The sequence below is a fragment of the Gigantopelta aegis genome, chromosome 14, assembly GCF_016097555.1.
Source record: "Gigantopelta aegis isolate Gae_Host chromosome 14, Gae_host_genome, whole genome shotgun sequence".
Lineage (NCBI taxonomy): Eukaryota > Metazoa > Mollusca > Gastropoda > Neomphalida > Peltospiridae > Gigantopelta > Gigantopelta aegis.
In genome coordinates, this window is record NC_054712.1 from 23,470,868 (window position 1) to 23,487,933 (window position 17,066).

General features: G+C 32.1%; 1 protein-coding gene across 1 annotated transcript in view; it reads left to right on the forward strand.

Annotated features, from left to right (window-relative positions):
- The window catches only part of LOC121389147 (RAB11-binding protein RELCH homolog), a 163,676-nt gene that overhangs the window by 23,410 nt on the left and 123,200 nt on the right, over positions 1–17,066 (forward strand). The window contains exons 11-19 of the mRNA XM_041520757.1: positions 91–181; positions 780–851; positions 1,885–2,025; positions 4,898–5,056; positions 7,303–7,483; positions 13,989–14,145; positions 15,458–15,581; positions 15,928–15,976; positions 16,282–16,367. Of these exons, the coding sequence (XP_041376691.1) occupies positions 91–181; positions 780–851; positions 1,885–2,025; positions 4,898–5,056; positions 7,303–7,483; positions 13,989–14,145; positions 15,458–15,581; positions 15,928–15,976; positions 16,282–16,367 (1,060 nt within the window). The remainder of the gene's footprint in view (positions 1–90; positions 182–779; positions 852–1,884; positions 2,026–4,897; positions 5,057–7,302; positions 7,484–13,988; positions 14,146–15,457; positions 15,582–15,927; positions 15,977–16,281; positions 16,368–17,066) is intronic.

Here is a 17,066-nt window from a genome sequence, read left to right on the forward strand (position 1 = left end):
TACCATGTCTCAATATCCATTTTTAGTACAGTCATGTCTCTGTTGGGCTTACGGGTATATTTGTTTTCATTTTAATCTGTTGTTTGTCAGACAGATGATTCTCACCGGCTGTATTGCGTTTGCTCAACATGTGGGACAGACTCGATTAGAAGCAGAACTTCTACCTCAGTGTTGGGAACAGGTGAGAACATGGTGTTAATTTCATGTAATCATTTGTACTGTTATAAAGATTTAATGTCCAGAATGAATTTTTAAAAATCCATCTGAGAAGAACTTCAAGGATTTAGTAGTAATTTACATTTAAAATGACAAAAACACACAAGAATAATACCTACTGTTTCACATATGTTAATTATTTTATTACATGTATTTAAATGAAGATATTTGTGTAAAAGTACTTTCTCAACATGGTTATTGTCAAAATTAATCTAGTAATTAGAAGGTTAAGTATTAAACTGTTCTGTATGAAGTTTTTATTGTAATGATTACATTGAAAGTAAATTTTTTAATCTGTGCAGGACTCAAAATTTATGGCAAGTAAAATATGGCTAAATAGCAGAGAAGATAATCATACAAATGTCTTTCTTGAAAAACAAATGAACTGTGAATTTTTTTTTCATGGTTTTAGCAGTTACATTTTTATTTCACCTGATAGTTTTAAAAACTGGACTGCTTTTCACAGGCCGCTATTTTGAGCCCTGCTGTGGTGTATAAAATACATATTTTGGGGATGGGCAATGGCTGTTTCCAGCTATAACTTTGCATTTTTTGTCACACAGATCAGTCATAAGTATGTTGAAAGAAGGTTGTTGGTGGCTGAAGCCTGTGGTGCCCTTGCCTCATATCTTTCTGTGAGTATGAACCTTCCTGTTTTAAGTGTTCTGTATTTAGTAATGAGACAAATGAAACCTGCCTGCTACTACTACCAGCCTCGGTGGTGTTGTGGTTAAGTCATTGGACATAAGGCTGGTAGATACTGGATTCGCAGCCCGGTACTGGCTCCCACCCAGAGCGAGTTTTAACAACTCAATGGGTAGGTGTAAGACCACTACACCCTCTTCTCTCTCACCAACCACTAACAACTAACCCAGTGTCCTGGACAGACAGCCCAGGTAGCTCAGATGTGTGCCCAGGACAGCATGCTTGAACCTTACTTGAATATAAGCATGAAAAATAAGTTGAAATAAATGTCTGCCACTATGTATCTGCATCTGTCTGTGTCTGTTTCTGTCTATCTCTGTGTGTTTGTCTGTGTTTGCCTGTCTGCCCATACCTGCCCATACCTGCCAATACCTTGGTATCTGTCCTCCAAATCTTTGTGTGATCCGTGTTCTGTGTGATTCTGTCTATGCACAGTTCATATAAAGCATGTCATGCCACTTAATAAAAACAGTTTATGTGGGACCAGCAGACTGTGCTCTAAATCTGATGTTTTATGTTACATGTTTGAAGATTAGCAGTCTGATAAAATATTGCAAAACAACCATTTGTTTCCATTTGACATCAAAATCAAGATATTTAGTGAACACTTTTAGCTTTTTGTCTCTCTTTTTACAAAGTAAAAGGTGAGATATAGGTACTACTTTTTCTAAGGATTTGCATCAACTTTTATGTTAAAGTTTCGGGTTTATATCAGTTTCTCATAAAAATTTGTCTGATGTCAATGAAACTTGTTCATCATAGTGCACACAAAAATTTCATGGTAGGTAAAGACATTTAATTCCACAGATTTTTGGTTTTAAAAAATAAAAAAATAGTTTAATTTTAAAAAGTTTTTCTGTAGTATTCTGTATATCTTTTCATTATTAACCATTACGGTATTAATAATTGACAATATTAACCATCACAGTATTAATAATTGACAAGTCATTCGTTATTTTGCAGTACGAGTTGCGAAGCTCTCTGCTGCTGTCGATGTTGAAGCAGATGTTGGTGGACGATAAGGATGAGGAGGTCAGGGAAGCCGTGGTGAGGAGTCTGGGCTTTCTCACAGGCTGGATCTGTGATGCTGATAAATTTTCAGAGGTTTGTGTTAAGAACCAATCAAAGATTTAGAGAATAACTAACGAGCTATAAGGAATTAGAATTATCTGTCCCAAGTGAGTGAATGTCTACAACATTCATTCACAAGGGACAGATAATTCGTAACTCCTCGTAGCGAGTTGGTTATTCTCTTTATTACCCATTGTCAATTTTAACTGATTTTTAATGTAAAAAGTTCTGTAGTCTCCAACAAAGCTATCAGCCATTACATCATATAATCTTACATGCATTACATGATGTAATGTAAGTGACGTCATGGCATAATGGCATTCTTTTTAGAACCAAATGTTTACAGTACAAAATAATACGACTAGTTGCATTAGGAAATAATTATTTTTCCTTGCTACTAAAGCTGCTGCTTATGAAAATATACCATTTCATGTTTATGAAACAAATGAGTCAAAAATGTTCTGTAAATCTTTGTAGATCATATAACATATGTGTAATCTGACTCATAAATGGAAACATTATATGAATGAAAGTGAAGTTCCGGCTGTATCAAGCAACCAACCAAACGTCGTGATTTTTTTAAACCACCCAATCGGTGGCTGTAAAAGCAATCTGGACACTGTGCAGAGATAGAAAAAATATTACCTCATATATTTGAGCCCATATGGGTAATATACATAGATGGTTACAGCAGGGCTTACCTGGGTGAGGACTCTGGGCTTTCCTGGGTGAGGACTCTGGGCTTACCTGGGTGAGGACTCTGGGCTTTCCTGGGTGAGGACTCTGGGCTTACCTGGGTGAGGACTCTGGGCTTACCTGGGTGAGGACTCTGGGCTTTCCTGGGTGAGGACTCTGGGCTTACCTGGGTGAGGACTCTGGGCTTACCTGGGTGAGGACTCTGGGCTTACCTGGGTGAGGACTCTGGGCTTACCTGGGTGAGGACTCTGGGCTTTCCTGGGTGAGGACTCTGGGCTTTCTCTAGGCTGCATCTGTGACGCTGATAAATATTCAGAGGTTTGTTTTAAGAACCAATCAAAGATTCATAGATAGTTACAGCACGGCTCACTGTGGGTGAACAAAATATTTTACCAAATTATGTAATAAACTTCAAAAATTGTCAAAGCAAATTTCCTTTACTTTTTCTTCTTTAATTGCTTTTGTTTTAAATTTTAAACTTAGCATGTCTGATGCCAATGAAATATGATGGTCATTGTGCTGAAGATGTCTGTCAAAACCAAAAAATAGCATAGTTCAGAGACTTGTAAGTTCTTATTCAATGGCTGAATATGTTAGTTTTCTTGATTTTAAATACTTGTTAGAACTAGTTCTAGGTGAGCAAAAGTACTTTGCCAAATTAAAATTAAAAAAAATAGGGTTTTTTTCCTAATAACATATCAATTATTGCATGAAGTTATTCTGTCAAATAAAATAAAATTCACCAACTGTTTTTAAAATTAGCAAATTGGTGAGTGCCAGGACTAACCTTGTTTGTTTATGTAGGATTAATGTAACTGTTGATTAAGCAACAGGTAATGATTTCAGTAATGAAAAACCAGGGTTTCTAGAATTGTTTTTCAATCAGTGATTTAAATTTTTTACTAGCCACGATTAAAAATTCACTTGCCCTACTTTACTTTAAGTTAATACAATTTTACTAAATAATACTTAACAATCGGATATGTCACAGCTTAAAAACACCCAACATTGGAGAGGGAGTGGGAGTGGGGTGGGGCATGATAGTCATGTTTGCAAAATAGACTTAACTGCAACAGTTAACCCCCAAAAATTCACTAGCTGTCAGGCATGGCAATAGTAGTTATTTACTAGCCCAACATAGAATATCACTAGCCATGGGAGTGGGCCTACCATAATTTAGAAGCCCTGGAAAAACAATTATGTGATAACAATAAGCGTAAGTCATTTGAAATTTGAGTTGGTAGGTTTGATCCTCCTTGGTGGACCCAGTAGCGATTTTGATATTATAACTGATGATCCTTGACTATATTAAAGGCTATCCTTCTAATTCCATTAAGCAATTTTTGTTCCCTTTAATGCATATTGTAAACCGGAGGGGAAAAAAATGCAAGTGTATAAATTTGCATTGTTTGCACCCATCCTCTAGTCATGAAATTTATATGCATGTATTATTTTTATTGCAGATAAACATTGACGATACATATATTCACAAACATATACCATATTTGACCTGAAATTAGCCCATGTCTTTTAATAAGCCCCCTCTGTTTTGATAGCATTTAAGAAATTAGGCCCTCATTCATAAATAAGCCCACCCCCAACTTCGTCACCTTATAAATAACGAAAATGCAAGTTTGCTCAAAGTTCATTTAAACGGTCATACCTCCTGCAGATAATTAAACACAAATGTAACACAATATTTTACCACCAGTGAGATTTAGCAGTCTAACAGTAACAGTGTGTAACATTGTTTTCAATTTCATGCCTGCAGTATTTCTTTGAAGTACCCAAGCCCAAGTCTGAAATAAAACCATTGTCTATTTTTACCACCACACTGGGTCTGCAATTAATGCTAATTAGGCAAATACCTTATTCTGATTGGCTAAGAACAATGACCTAGATTGACAACTCTTTTGTATAGCTAGCTGCTGTCTGTGTCACAAACGTATATACGCTATTGAGTTTGTTGTTAATTCCTGGTCCATTTAATTATTATTATTATTTTTTTTTTTTTTTCAACAAAACTGGCCCCTTGTCTGGGAATAAGCCCACCCCATGCTAAGCTCACAATGAGTTTTCTTGGCCCCCTGGGCTTATTTCCAGTCAAATATGGTAATCACAAAATGTATACATGGTGACCATTCATAAAGGTGCATATTCGCAAGTAAAAACATGTCACAATATTAATACTATATATATATTTTTTCAGATATATGATCTATTGCGACTGGCTCTTCGAGACTCCTCAGAGAAAGTTGTGTCATCAGCTCTGCATGTGTTTCTGCCGTCATTTGCAGCGTGGGCGTACGAACTGGGACACCTCGAACACCAGCTAACACACTCTATACTTCGCGAACTGGAGGAAATGGTTAAGGCATATCTATATTACACGTCCTCTCTCGGCTCCTTGCTTAATGGTTACTGGCTTAAACTTTGCTGTATTCTCAGTAAACAAAAACACTATGGAGTAAAATTGATGTTTATTAAAATTTTATATTAAGTAGTGCAGATTTTGTTTTCTCTTTCCGTTAAATGTATAAGTGGACAGTCTTTAAAAATATTCGTACAAATTGTGGACTATCTTTTCTCTGTTTCAATTATTGTCAGTATTCCTAAATTAGACAAATGAATAAACTTTGTGGACTAACTGTAACCAATGTAAATATTGTCTACATTTTGTTATAAATGTCTGTTATTCCTCAAATATGACTCAAATATGTACCCTATTTTAGCAATAACTAAATAAAAACAAATTTCAATGTTAAATGAGTACAGTTTGAGCCAGTAACCATAGCATCTGTAGCTTATTCATTCTTCCTGTTTTTATGTTTTAATTTTTCTGTCGCATGGATTCCTTGTCCAATTTTTGTTTGGGCAAGGTTTTCATATATTTTTCACCTTCATATACACTTACCATCTCTAACCAAAACTGATTTTAAAAACAACATCAAAAATTGTTAATTGCATACTTATCATTGGCAAGATTATTTCTCAAAATTGGTTTGCCATAATTGTTGATTAGTCAACATTGTGTGTTTTTACCATTCCCACTTTTACACATCAGATTGGTTGCTTTAGACTGAGAGCTACAACTGAGTGTTGTTCCTCAATATTATGCCAACTCACTCTTATCTGGATTAAAGTGTGTTTTGTGTAACTTCACCACTAGAGCACATTGATTAATTAATCATCAGCTATTGGTGATTTTGACACATGGTCCTTTGAGGAAACGTGCTACCTGTTTCCATTAACTGCAGGGGGTCTTTTATGTAGACTTTCCCTGCAGACAGGACAGTACATACCACAGCCTTTGATATACCAGTCATGTGGAATGGGGGGGGGGGGGAACCCAATGGGTCCACCAAGGAGATTTGATCCTAGGACCCTAGCATCTCAGGTGAGCACTTTACTGACTAAGCTAAATCCTGCCCTCACTCTGGCTTCTCCGATGAAAACCCAGCACACGAGTATTGGACTATGCCACTGAGACTAGGCAGTGCATATTATTTATAAACTTTGATATTATCAGCATTAAACACTTCTGTCCAATCAGAAGGGGGAGGGGTGTGATCCTACAACCACGTTATACCTCAGGTGAACACTGCCACTAAGGTTGCAGCTTGAGATATGAAGGTGAAAAACTGTTGTTTCAGTGTCGTTTCAGATTCTACCGACATGTGGTCACTCTGCACAATTTTCACACTGATCTTTGACCTGGAGGATTCATTACGTGATTTTTCTTGAAACATTATTTGTTGTAAAACATCTGCATAGAAGAAATACCTCTAATATGCTGCTAATTTGTAGTATTTAATCAGAATTGTTTATATTTAAGAAACATTACTCAAGCCAATTTAATTTTCTAATCACAGTAAACTTTCAATATTATATTTTTACTTACTTATCTGTGATATGTATTAATAAGTCAGACATTAAATGTTTTAATTAATATAATTTCTATTTGTATAATTAAATAACTTAAACTACCATCTGCTTCTGGCAAATCTAACAATTAATATTAAAATTTTATAATATATTGTTAATACCTAACGATGGCTAATTAAAAATCTCATTATATTGTTAATTTATTTTAATACTTTTATTTGTGTCCAAAAACCAGGTATTTTCCTCGGCTTTGTGGTGATGGGTTTTTTGTTTTGTTCAAACTGTGTTTCTAATTCGTCTCTCTTTGTTTTCTTTTGTTTTAAAGTCCTCACCTCATGAGAGTGCACAGTTAGATCAAGTAGAATGATCAAATAGTGTATTCTGGAGTTCAGTGTCCGTTTTGATGTTATAATACTGCACACGTTATGTTAACATGAACAAAATATTATGTCATATCACGTTTTACTAATTATGTTTAATTAATATAGAAATTGGTTTTAGAAAGAAATTGCAATCCAAATAGAGTTTTTATTTTGTTTCTATGTATATTAAAATATGTATTTGATGATTAAGCCTTCGACATTTAACCTTTTATATTTCCTTTAAGTAAAACAACTTCATTGCAAAATATGTGTTATTGAAAAAAGGTTTTGGTATTACATTTTATATATATTAAATACAATATGTATTACATTCTGAATACATATATATTTTGTTTACTTCCCTTAGGGAGCTCTCGCTGTTCAGAAAACCACAAACAGCACAACACTTCCTCTGGATGAAGGGCGGTTCCTGCTGCTGCTTGCTCAACTTCAAGAACTGATTCCATTCTTGTTTCTGTCCGTCCTGGAAAATGGTCCATACACTAGTCACTTAGATTTGGAAGACAGCAAAACTCCAGTGTTTGATTGTAAATTGATTTCCAGTACTGTATTCAAATCTGGTGTTCAAAAAGTTAATATTTGACATCATTTTCCATCTGCGTGTTGGAAAAAATACAGTCCAAAATATTTATTAAGACCTACTGTTCCAAAGGTCGTTTACATTTGATTGAAGTAAATGTTGTTTACTGTTGTAAAATCCTTAAAAAAGGATGAAAGTCAGATATCAGTTTTGTCAAATCCAAGCAGACCTCCATTTAGTCCATTCCCCCCTCCCCCCCCAAAAAAAATAATAATAATAATTGCATAACGATTTTTTTGTCATTAAAAAACAAATCTGCTATGTCTAATAATATTGCATGATCAATATACAAATAAACAATAGTTTGTGCTATCTGTGGAGGACTCAAAACATTTACAACAAAAAGTATCCATTGTTGTTCTATAAATCCAGCATATCAAAAATCAGAGTGATATTTTTAGTTTTTTTGCATATAGAATAATTCATTACCATGCCAAGCTGTCCATATTATTTGGGTGAACAAAAAATCTAGTCAATATGACATCAGTTATGGCACTTTCTTCTAGTACATTTCACATGACATTTTCTTTTAGTATATATCACATGACACTTAGTACATTTCACATAACACTTTCTTTTAGTACATTTCACATGACACTTTCTTTTAGTACATTTCACATAACACTTTCTTTTAGTACATTTCACATGACACTTTCTTTTAGTACATTTCACATGACACTTTCTTTTAGTACATTTCACATGACACTTTCTTTTAGTACATTTCACATAACACTTTCTTTTAGTACATTTCACATAACACTTTCTTTTAGTACATTTCACATGACACTTTCTTTTAGTACATTTCACATGACACTTTCTTTTAGTACATTTCACGTAACAGTTTCTTTTAGTACATTTCATATAACACTTTATTTTAGTACGTTCACATGACTTTTTTAGTACATTTCACATGACACTTTCTATTAGTACATTTCACATGACACTTTCTTTTAGTACATTTCAAATGACACTTTCTTTTAGTACATTTCACATGACATTTTCTTTTAGTACATTTCACATGACACTTTCTTTTAGTATATATCACTTGACACTTAGTACATTTCACATAACACTTTCCTTTAGTATATATCACATTGCACTTTCTTTTAGTATATATCACATTGCACTTTCTTTTAGTATATATCACATTGCACTTTCTTTTAGTATATATCACATTGCACTTTCTTTTAGTACATTTCACGTAACAGTTTCTTTTAGTACATTTCATATAACACTTTATTTTAGTACGTTCACATGACTTTTTTAGTACATTTCACATGACACTTTCTATTAGTACATTTCACATGACACTTTCTTTTAGTACATTTCAAATGACACTTTCTTTTAGTACATTTCACATGCCATTTTCTTTTAGTACATTTCACATGACACTTTCTTTTAGTATATATCACTTGACACTTAGTACATTTCACATAACACTTTCCTTTAGTACATTTAACATGATACTTTCTTTTAGTACATTTCACATGACACTTTCTTTTAGTACATTTCAAATGACACTTTCTTTTAGTACATTTCACATGCCATTTTCTTTTAGTACATTTCACATGACACTTTCTTTTAGTATATATCACTTGACACTTAGTACATTTCACATAACACTTTCCTTTAGTACATTTAACATGATACTTTCTTTTAGTACATTTCACATGACACTTTCTTTTAGTACATTTCACATGACATTTCCTTTTAGTACATTTCACATGACACTTCCTTTTAGTATATATCACTTGACACTTGTACATTTCACCTAACACTTTCCTTTAGTACATTTCACATGATCCTTTCTTTTAGTACATTTCACATAACACTTTCCTTTAGTACATTTCACATGACACTTTCTTTTAGTACATTTCACATGACACTTTCTTTTAGTACATTTCACATGACACTTTCTATTAGTACATTTCACATAACATGTTCTTTTAGTACATATCAAATGACACTTTCTTTTAGTACATTTCACGTAACAGTTTCTTTTAGTACATTTCATATAACACTTTATTTTAGTACGTTCACATGACTTTTTTAGTACATTTCACATGACACTTTCTATTAGTACATTTCACATGACACTTTCTTTTAGTACTTTTCAAATGATACTTTCTTTTAGTACATTTCACATGACATTTTCTTTTAGTATATATCACTTGACACTTAGTACATTTCACATAACACTTTCCTTTAGTACATTTCACATGATACTTTCTTTTAGTACATTTCACATGACACTTTCTTTTAGTACATTTCACATAACACTTTCTTTTAGTACATTTCACATAACACTTTCTTTTAGTACATTTCACATGACACTTTCTTTTAGTACATTTCACATAACACTTTCTTTTAGTACATTTCACATAACACTTTCTTTTAGTACATTTCACATGACACTTTCTTTTAGTACATTTCACGTAACAGTGTCTTTTAGTACATTTCATATAACACTTTATTTTAGTACGTTCACATGACTTTTTTAGTACATTTCACATGACACTTTCTATTAGTACATTTCACATGACACTTTCTTTTAGTACATTTCAAATGACACTTTCTTTTAGTACATTTCACATGACATTTTCTTTTAGTACATTTTACATGGCACTTTCTTTTAGTATATTTCACATTGCACTTTCTTTTAGTATATATCACATTGCACTTTCTTTTAGTACATTTCACGTAACAGTTTCTTTTAGTACATTTCATATAACACTTTATTTTAGTACGTTCACATGACTTTTTTAGTACATTTCACATGACACTTTCTATTAGTACATTTCACATGACACTTTCTTTTAGTACATTTCAAATGACACTTTCTTTTAGTACATTTCACATGCCATTTTCTTTTAGTACATTTCACATGACACTTTCTTTTAGTATATATCACTTGACACTTAGTACATTTCACATAACACTTTCCTTTAGTACATTTAACATGATACTTTCTTTTAGTACATTTCACATGACACTTTCTTTTAGTACATTTCAAATGACACTTTCTTTTAGTACATTTCACATGCCATTTTCTTTTAGTACATTTCACATGACACTTTCTTTTAGTATATATCACTTGACACTTAGTACATTTCACATAACACTTTCCTTTAGTACATTTAACATGATACTTTCTTTTAGTACATTTCACATGACACTTTCTTTTAGTACATTTCACATGACATTTCCTTTTAGTACATTTCACATGACACTTCCTTTTAGTATATATCACTTGACACTTGTACATTTCACCTAACACTTTCCTTTAGTACATTTCACATGATCCTTTCTTTTAGTACATTTCACATAACACTTTCCTTTAGTACATTTCACATGACACTTTCTTTTAGTACATTTCACATGACACTTTCTTTTAGTACATTTCACATGACACTTTCTATTAGTACATTTCACATAACATGTTCTTTTAGTACATATCAAATGACACTTTCTTTTAGTACATTTCACGTAACAGTTTCTTTTAGTACATTTCATATAACACTTTATTTTAGTACGTTCACATGACTTTTTTAGTACATTTCACATGACACTTTCTATTAGTACATTTCACATGACACTTTCTTTTAGTACTTTTCAAATGATACTTTCTTTTAGTACATTTCACATGACATTTTCTTTTAGTATATATCACTTGACACTTAGTACATTTCACATAACACTTTCCTTTAGTACATTTCACATGATACTTTCTTTTAGTACATTTCAAATGACACTTTCTTTTAGTACATTTCACATGCCATTTTCTTTTAGTACATTTCACATGACACTTTCTTTTAGTATATATCACTTGACACTTAGTACATTTCACATAACACTTTCCTTTAGTACATTTAACATGATACTTTCTTTTAGTACATTTCACATGACACTTTCTTTTAGTACATTTCAAATGACACTTTCTTTTAGTACATTTCACATGCCATTTTCTTTTAGTACATTTCACATGACACTTTCTTTTAGTATATATCACTTGACACTTAGTACATTTCACATAACACTTTCCTTTAGTACATTTAACATGATACTTTCTTTTAGTACATTTCACATGACACTTTCTTTTAGTACATTTCACATGACATTTCCTTTTAGTACATTTCACATGACACTTCCTTTTAGTATATATCACTTGACACTTGTACATTTCACCTAACACTTTCCTTTAGTACATTTCACATGATCCTTTCTTTTAGTACATTTCACATAACACTTTCCTTTAGTACATTTCACATGACACTTTCTTTTAGTACATTTCACATGACACTTTCTTTTAGTACATTTCACATGACACTTTCTATTAGTACATTTCACATAACATGTTCTTTTAGTACATATCAAATGACACTTTCTTTTAGTACATTTCACGTAACAGTTTCTTTTAGTACATTTCATATAACACTTTATTTTAGTACGTTCACATGACTTTTTTAGTACATTTCACATGACACTTTCTATTAGTACATTTCACATGACACTTTCTTTTAGTACTTTTCAAATGATACTTTCTTTTAGTACATTTCACATGACATTTTCTTTTAGTATATATCACTTGACACTTAGTACATTTCACATAACACTTTCCTTTAGTACATTTCACATGATACTTTCTTTTAGTACATTTCACATGACACTTTCTTTTAGTACATTTCACATAACACTTTCTTTTAGTACATTTCACATAACACTTTCTTTTAGTACATTTCACATGACACTTTCTTTTAGTACATTTCACATAACACTTTCTTTTAGTACATTTCACATAACACTTTCTTTTAGTACATTTCACATGACACTTTCTTTTAGTACATTTCATGACACTTTCTTCTAACAGTGTCTTTTAGTACATTTCATATAACACTTTATTTTAGTACGTTCACATGACTTTTTTAGTACATTTCACATGACACTTTCTATTAGTACATTTCACATGACACTTTCTTTTAGTACATTTCAAATGACACTTTCTTTTAGTACATTTCACATGACATTTTCTTTTAGTACATTTTACATGGCACTTTCTTTTAGTACATTTTACATGGCACTTTCTTTTAGTATATATCACATTGCACTTTCTTTTAGTACATTTCACGTAACAGTTTCTTTTAGTACATTTCATATAACACTCTATTTTAGTACGTTCACATGACTTTTTTTAGTACATTTCACATGGCACTTTCTATTAGTACATTTCACATGACACTTTCTTTTAGTACATTTCAAATGACACTTTCTTTTAGTACATTTCACATGCCATTTTCTTTTAGTACATTTCACATGACACTTTCTTTTAGTATATATCACTTGACACTTAGTACATTTCACATAACACTTTCCTTTAGTACATTTCACATGATCCTTTCTTTTAGTACATTTCACATAACACTTTCCTTTAGTACATTTCACATGACACTTTCTTTTAGTACATTTCACATGACACTTTCTTTTAGTACATTTCACATGACACTTTCTATTAGTACATTTCACATAACATGTTCTTTTAGTACATATCAAATGACACTTTCTTTTAGTACATTTCACGTAACAGTTTCTTTTAGTACATTTCATATAACACTTTATTTTAGTACGTTCACATGACTTTTTTAGTACATTTCACATGACACTTTCTGTTAGTACATTTCACATGACACTTTCTTTTAGTACTTTTCAAATGATACTTTCTTTTAGTACATTTCACATGACATTTTCTTTTAGTATATATCACTTGACACTTAGTACATTTCACATAACACTTTCCTTTAGTACATTTCACATGATACTTTCTTTTAGTACATTTCACATGACACTTTCTTTTAGTACATTTCACATAACACTTTCTTTTAGTACATTTCACATGGCACTTTCTTTTAGTATATATCACATGACACTTTGTACATTTCACATAATACTTTCCTTTAGTACATTTCACATGATACTTTCTTTTAGTACATTTTACATAACACTTTCCTTTAGTACATTTCACATGACACTTTCTTTTAGTACATTTCACATGACACTTTCTTTTAGTACATTTCACATGACACGTTCTATTAGTACATTTCACATAACACGTTCTTTTAGTAAATATCAAATGACACTTTCTTTTAGTACATTTCATGTAACAGTTTCTTTTAGTACGTTCACATGACTTTTTTAGTACATTTCACATGACACTTTCTATTAGTACATTTCACATGGCACTTTCTTTTAGTACATTTCACATGACACTTTCTTTTTGTAAATTTCACATCATAATTTCTTTTAGTAAATTTCACATCATAATTTCTTTTAGTAAATTTCATTTAAGTATAATTCCTTATCATGAAAATGGTTGTTTTATTGCTCTGTAAATTTTAAAATGTAATATGATGTTGATATGTTGTATGTATGATGGTTAACAGTGATGTTTTTCATTTCAGTGTTACAATTCCCCGAGTCAACTAGTCTGCTGTCGGACCTGAGAGTTATTGTGGGTGATGACCGCCATTTATTAGCTTTAATAAACAAGTTTGAAGAACACATAGGACAAGAATGGGTCGAGCCATGGGAACAATATAACTGGATTATAAACAACCTGTAAGTGGCTGATGCTGGTGATTTAACTTAGTTTCATGCTTGTATCTGACAAAGTTTCATGGTTGTATCAGACGAAGATTGAAGCATGATGTCCCAGGCATACATCTTGGCTGCCTATGCTGTATGTCCAGGATAGAGAAAGGAAACCCTGTCGCCACATGTGCTACTCTTTTATATGCCTTTTACCACTGATTCTGAACAGAGGTGATTAACTCTTATCCACCCAGCTTTACAATCAGAAAACGTCATCACTGACCCAAGTTTCTAACATGAAATATGTAACTTTGAACCTATATTATTAAACCTCAAATTGTAAAAAACCCAACTAATTTAACACTATTTTGATGTGTGTCATAGTTTAGAGGACATATTAGTGAGTCTAATTACCAAAGTTAAATTTACAGAAGAACTTATTAATATTTTGAAAAAGTATTTTTTAAAACCCTACAATCACGATCCATGGCATCATTGTTTATGACAGTTTATTTTCACTTTCAATCGACGATAAGTAATCCATCCATCATCTATTTCAAAGTCTGTATTATCAACTATTTTTGGCGAATACATCCTTTACAAATCTTCAGTTTTCATTAACAGTAATGTTCAACATGTTTTAAAAGAAATGATTATACAAATAGAAAGAAATCGAACACATGTGCGCATTATGTCATCTGTAATGTTTACACAAATTTAGACCATTTTTTGTTTTGTTTTTGATACTGCGATAACAACTTAAATGCGAATACCTATCAACAAAATACACTCAATGTGTTCGATTGTCATTCTACTATGTTCTAGTGTTCACAGAATCAAGATAGATAACTCCTGTGAATGTTGACAGCTGTGTTTATGAAGACCGGTCACATACAGTCGAGAATGGGGTTTTACGTTAGTTTTGAATATCTCGACTGCAGTCGAGAATGGGAGGGAAAGAGAAACAACAACACATACACTATGACCAGTTGGGTTTTAGTCAAATCTAAGATACACATTCAATTTTCATTACAATGAGAAGAGTGATATGCAACCTCTGCAGTTAAGAAAATATCCATGTCAAAAAAACATGCCGTAAAAAAAATACAAAAATACTGTCCACGCAAAAAAAAAGTGCCTTGGAGGATTAAAATCTCCACTGCAATCTCCACGACATTTCTGATTGCTGTGTAGTTGTGGTATGAGTGTCCCTAAAATCAAAAGTTAACCGTTTTTTTGTAGTTTTTTTTATCCCACTGCCCCTTTCACTAAATGATCTCTTATATTTGGTTCAAGTGCTTATTATATTTTTGATGGGGTTTTTTATGTTCTGTTTCAGAATTGCTCGTCTCCTAGAGGTGACAATGGGAGTTGGTCTTTCATTACAGAAGATTGTTAGTAGTTTGTGTAAATATGTTTTTAGAGTTTGTAGGACATTCGGAAGGACTTTTACGAACATTAAGGTTAGTATTGTTTGTCTCTTGTCTGTATTAGCTTTTACATAAGTCATTGTCATAATACAATGCAATTATTTATAGGACCAAGATCTCTAGTATTCATAGACATTTTTCTTTTCTTTCATCTATTTTATTTTGATTTATGACACTGGAATGTTTTTGAAATTTTACAAATAGATGTTTAGTAAAACGTTTAAGAATTTAGCACAATGCAATAATAACCTTAAAACCGTAAGTTACTGACAACCAAATTACACATGACATTTTTTGTCGTTACAAAAATTCATAGTTATTTGTAATACTTTCATTTTTTGTCTCAATGTTTTAAACTAATTGTTTTATATTCTTACAGGTCAAACCGAAATTCGAGGCACTAGTAATGTTACCAGAAGAAGAACCTGGTATGTATTTTATTATTATTATTGTTATTATCACTGTTATTGTCACTGTCATTATCATTATTATTATTCCACTCTCTCCTTTCCTTTTTCTTCTTTGAATTCCATCTCAATTCCTCCTATATTTCAACTTTTTGGTACATCCACAGATGCGGAGAAAATATTGCCTCCAAGTGCTTTTAAAAAATAATACAGTCTCTTTCTTTCCCTCTTTAATTCAAAGGAATTTAAAATGCTATATTCTATGTTTAAGTAAAGTAAGTATGACAATTTAATATTTAATTTTAATGTTTAATTTTGTTTGACAGATTCGGAAGTGAACAACGGTCACACTGCATTAACTACCTGTGTTGTTCCCGTGTATGCAGCTGGAGTTCTGATCTCATTTAACATGGTACAACTTTCTGGTTTAATTAGAAGATAACCATATGAAGTTTTTAGATTTGCAGGTGTTATTGTCTATTTGATCCCACAAATGCCATTTTTGATTGAAGGCGTTAGCCTGAGGTTAAAAATTAAACATCTTCCGGCATCAAATAGACAATAACACCTGCAAATCTAAAAACTTCATATGGTTATGTCCATTGTAAACTGAATCGATTTTCTACGGAATTAACTGTATATTTGGTATTTCTTGAAAAAAATACCTGGCTACAATCTAACTGTAGACCCTTGAATCATCAACTTCACCTGTTCCAATTGCTAATGACGTCATTTTCTAACGACATCATTAGCTTTCCGGGTGTTATTGTCTATTTGATCCTGGAAAAAGAATGTAATTAACCAATCACAATACAGAACTCACTCGCAGTCAGTTTACAATGCTTTTTTCTTTTTTCTTTTTCAACATGACAAACTTTTAATATAGAGAAAAGGGCATGCTTTAAAAGTTAAGGTTTGTTTTGTTTAATGACACCACTAGAGCACATTAATTAATGAATCATCGACTAATTTTGACATGTAGTCATCAAAGAAAACCTGCTACATTTTTCCTAATGCAACAAGGGATGTTTGTATATCTTTTTAACTTCAGACAAATCTCACATACAGAGTTTCCACCCCACCTTTGATTTTTGGTCAGTGAACTTTGATA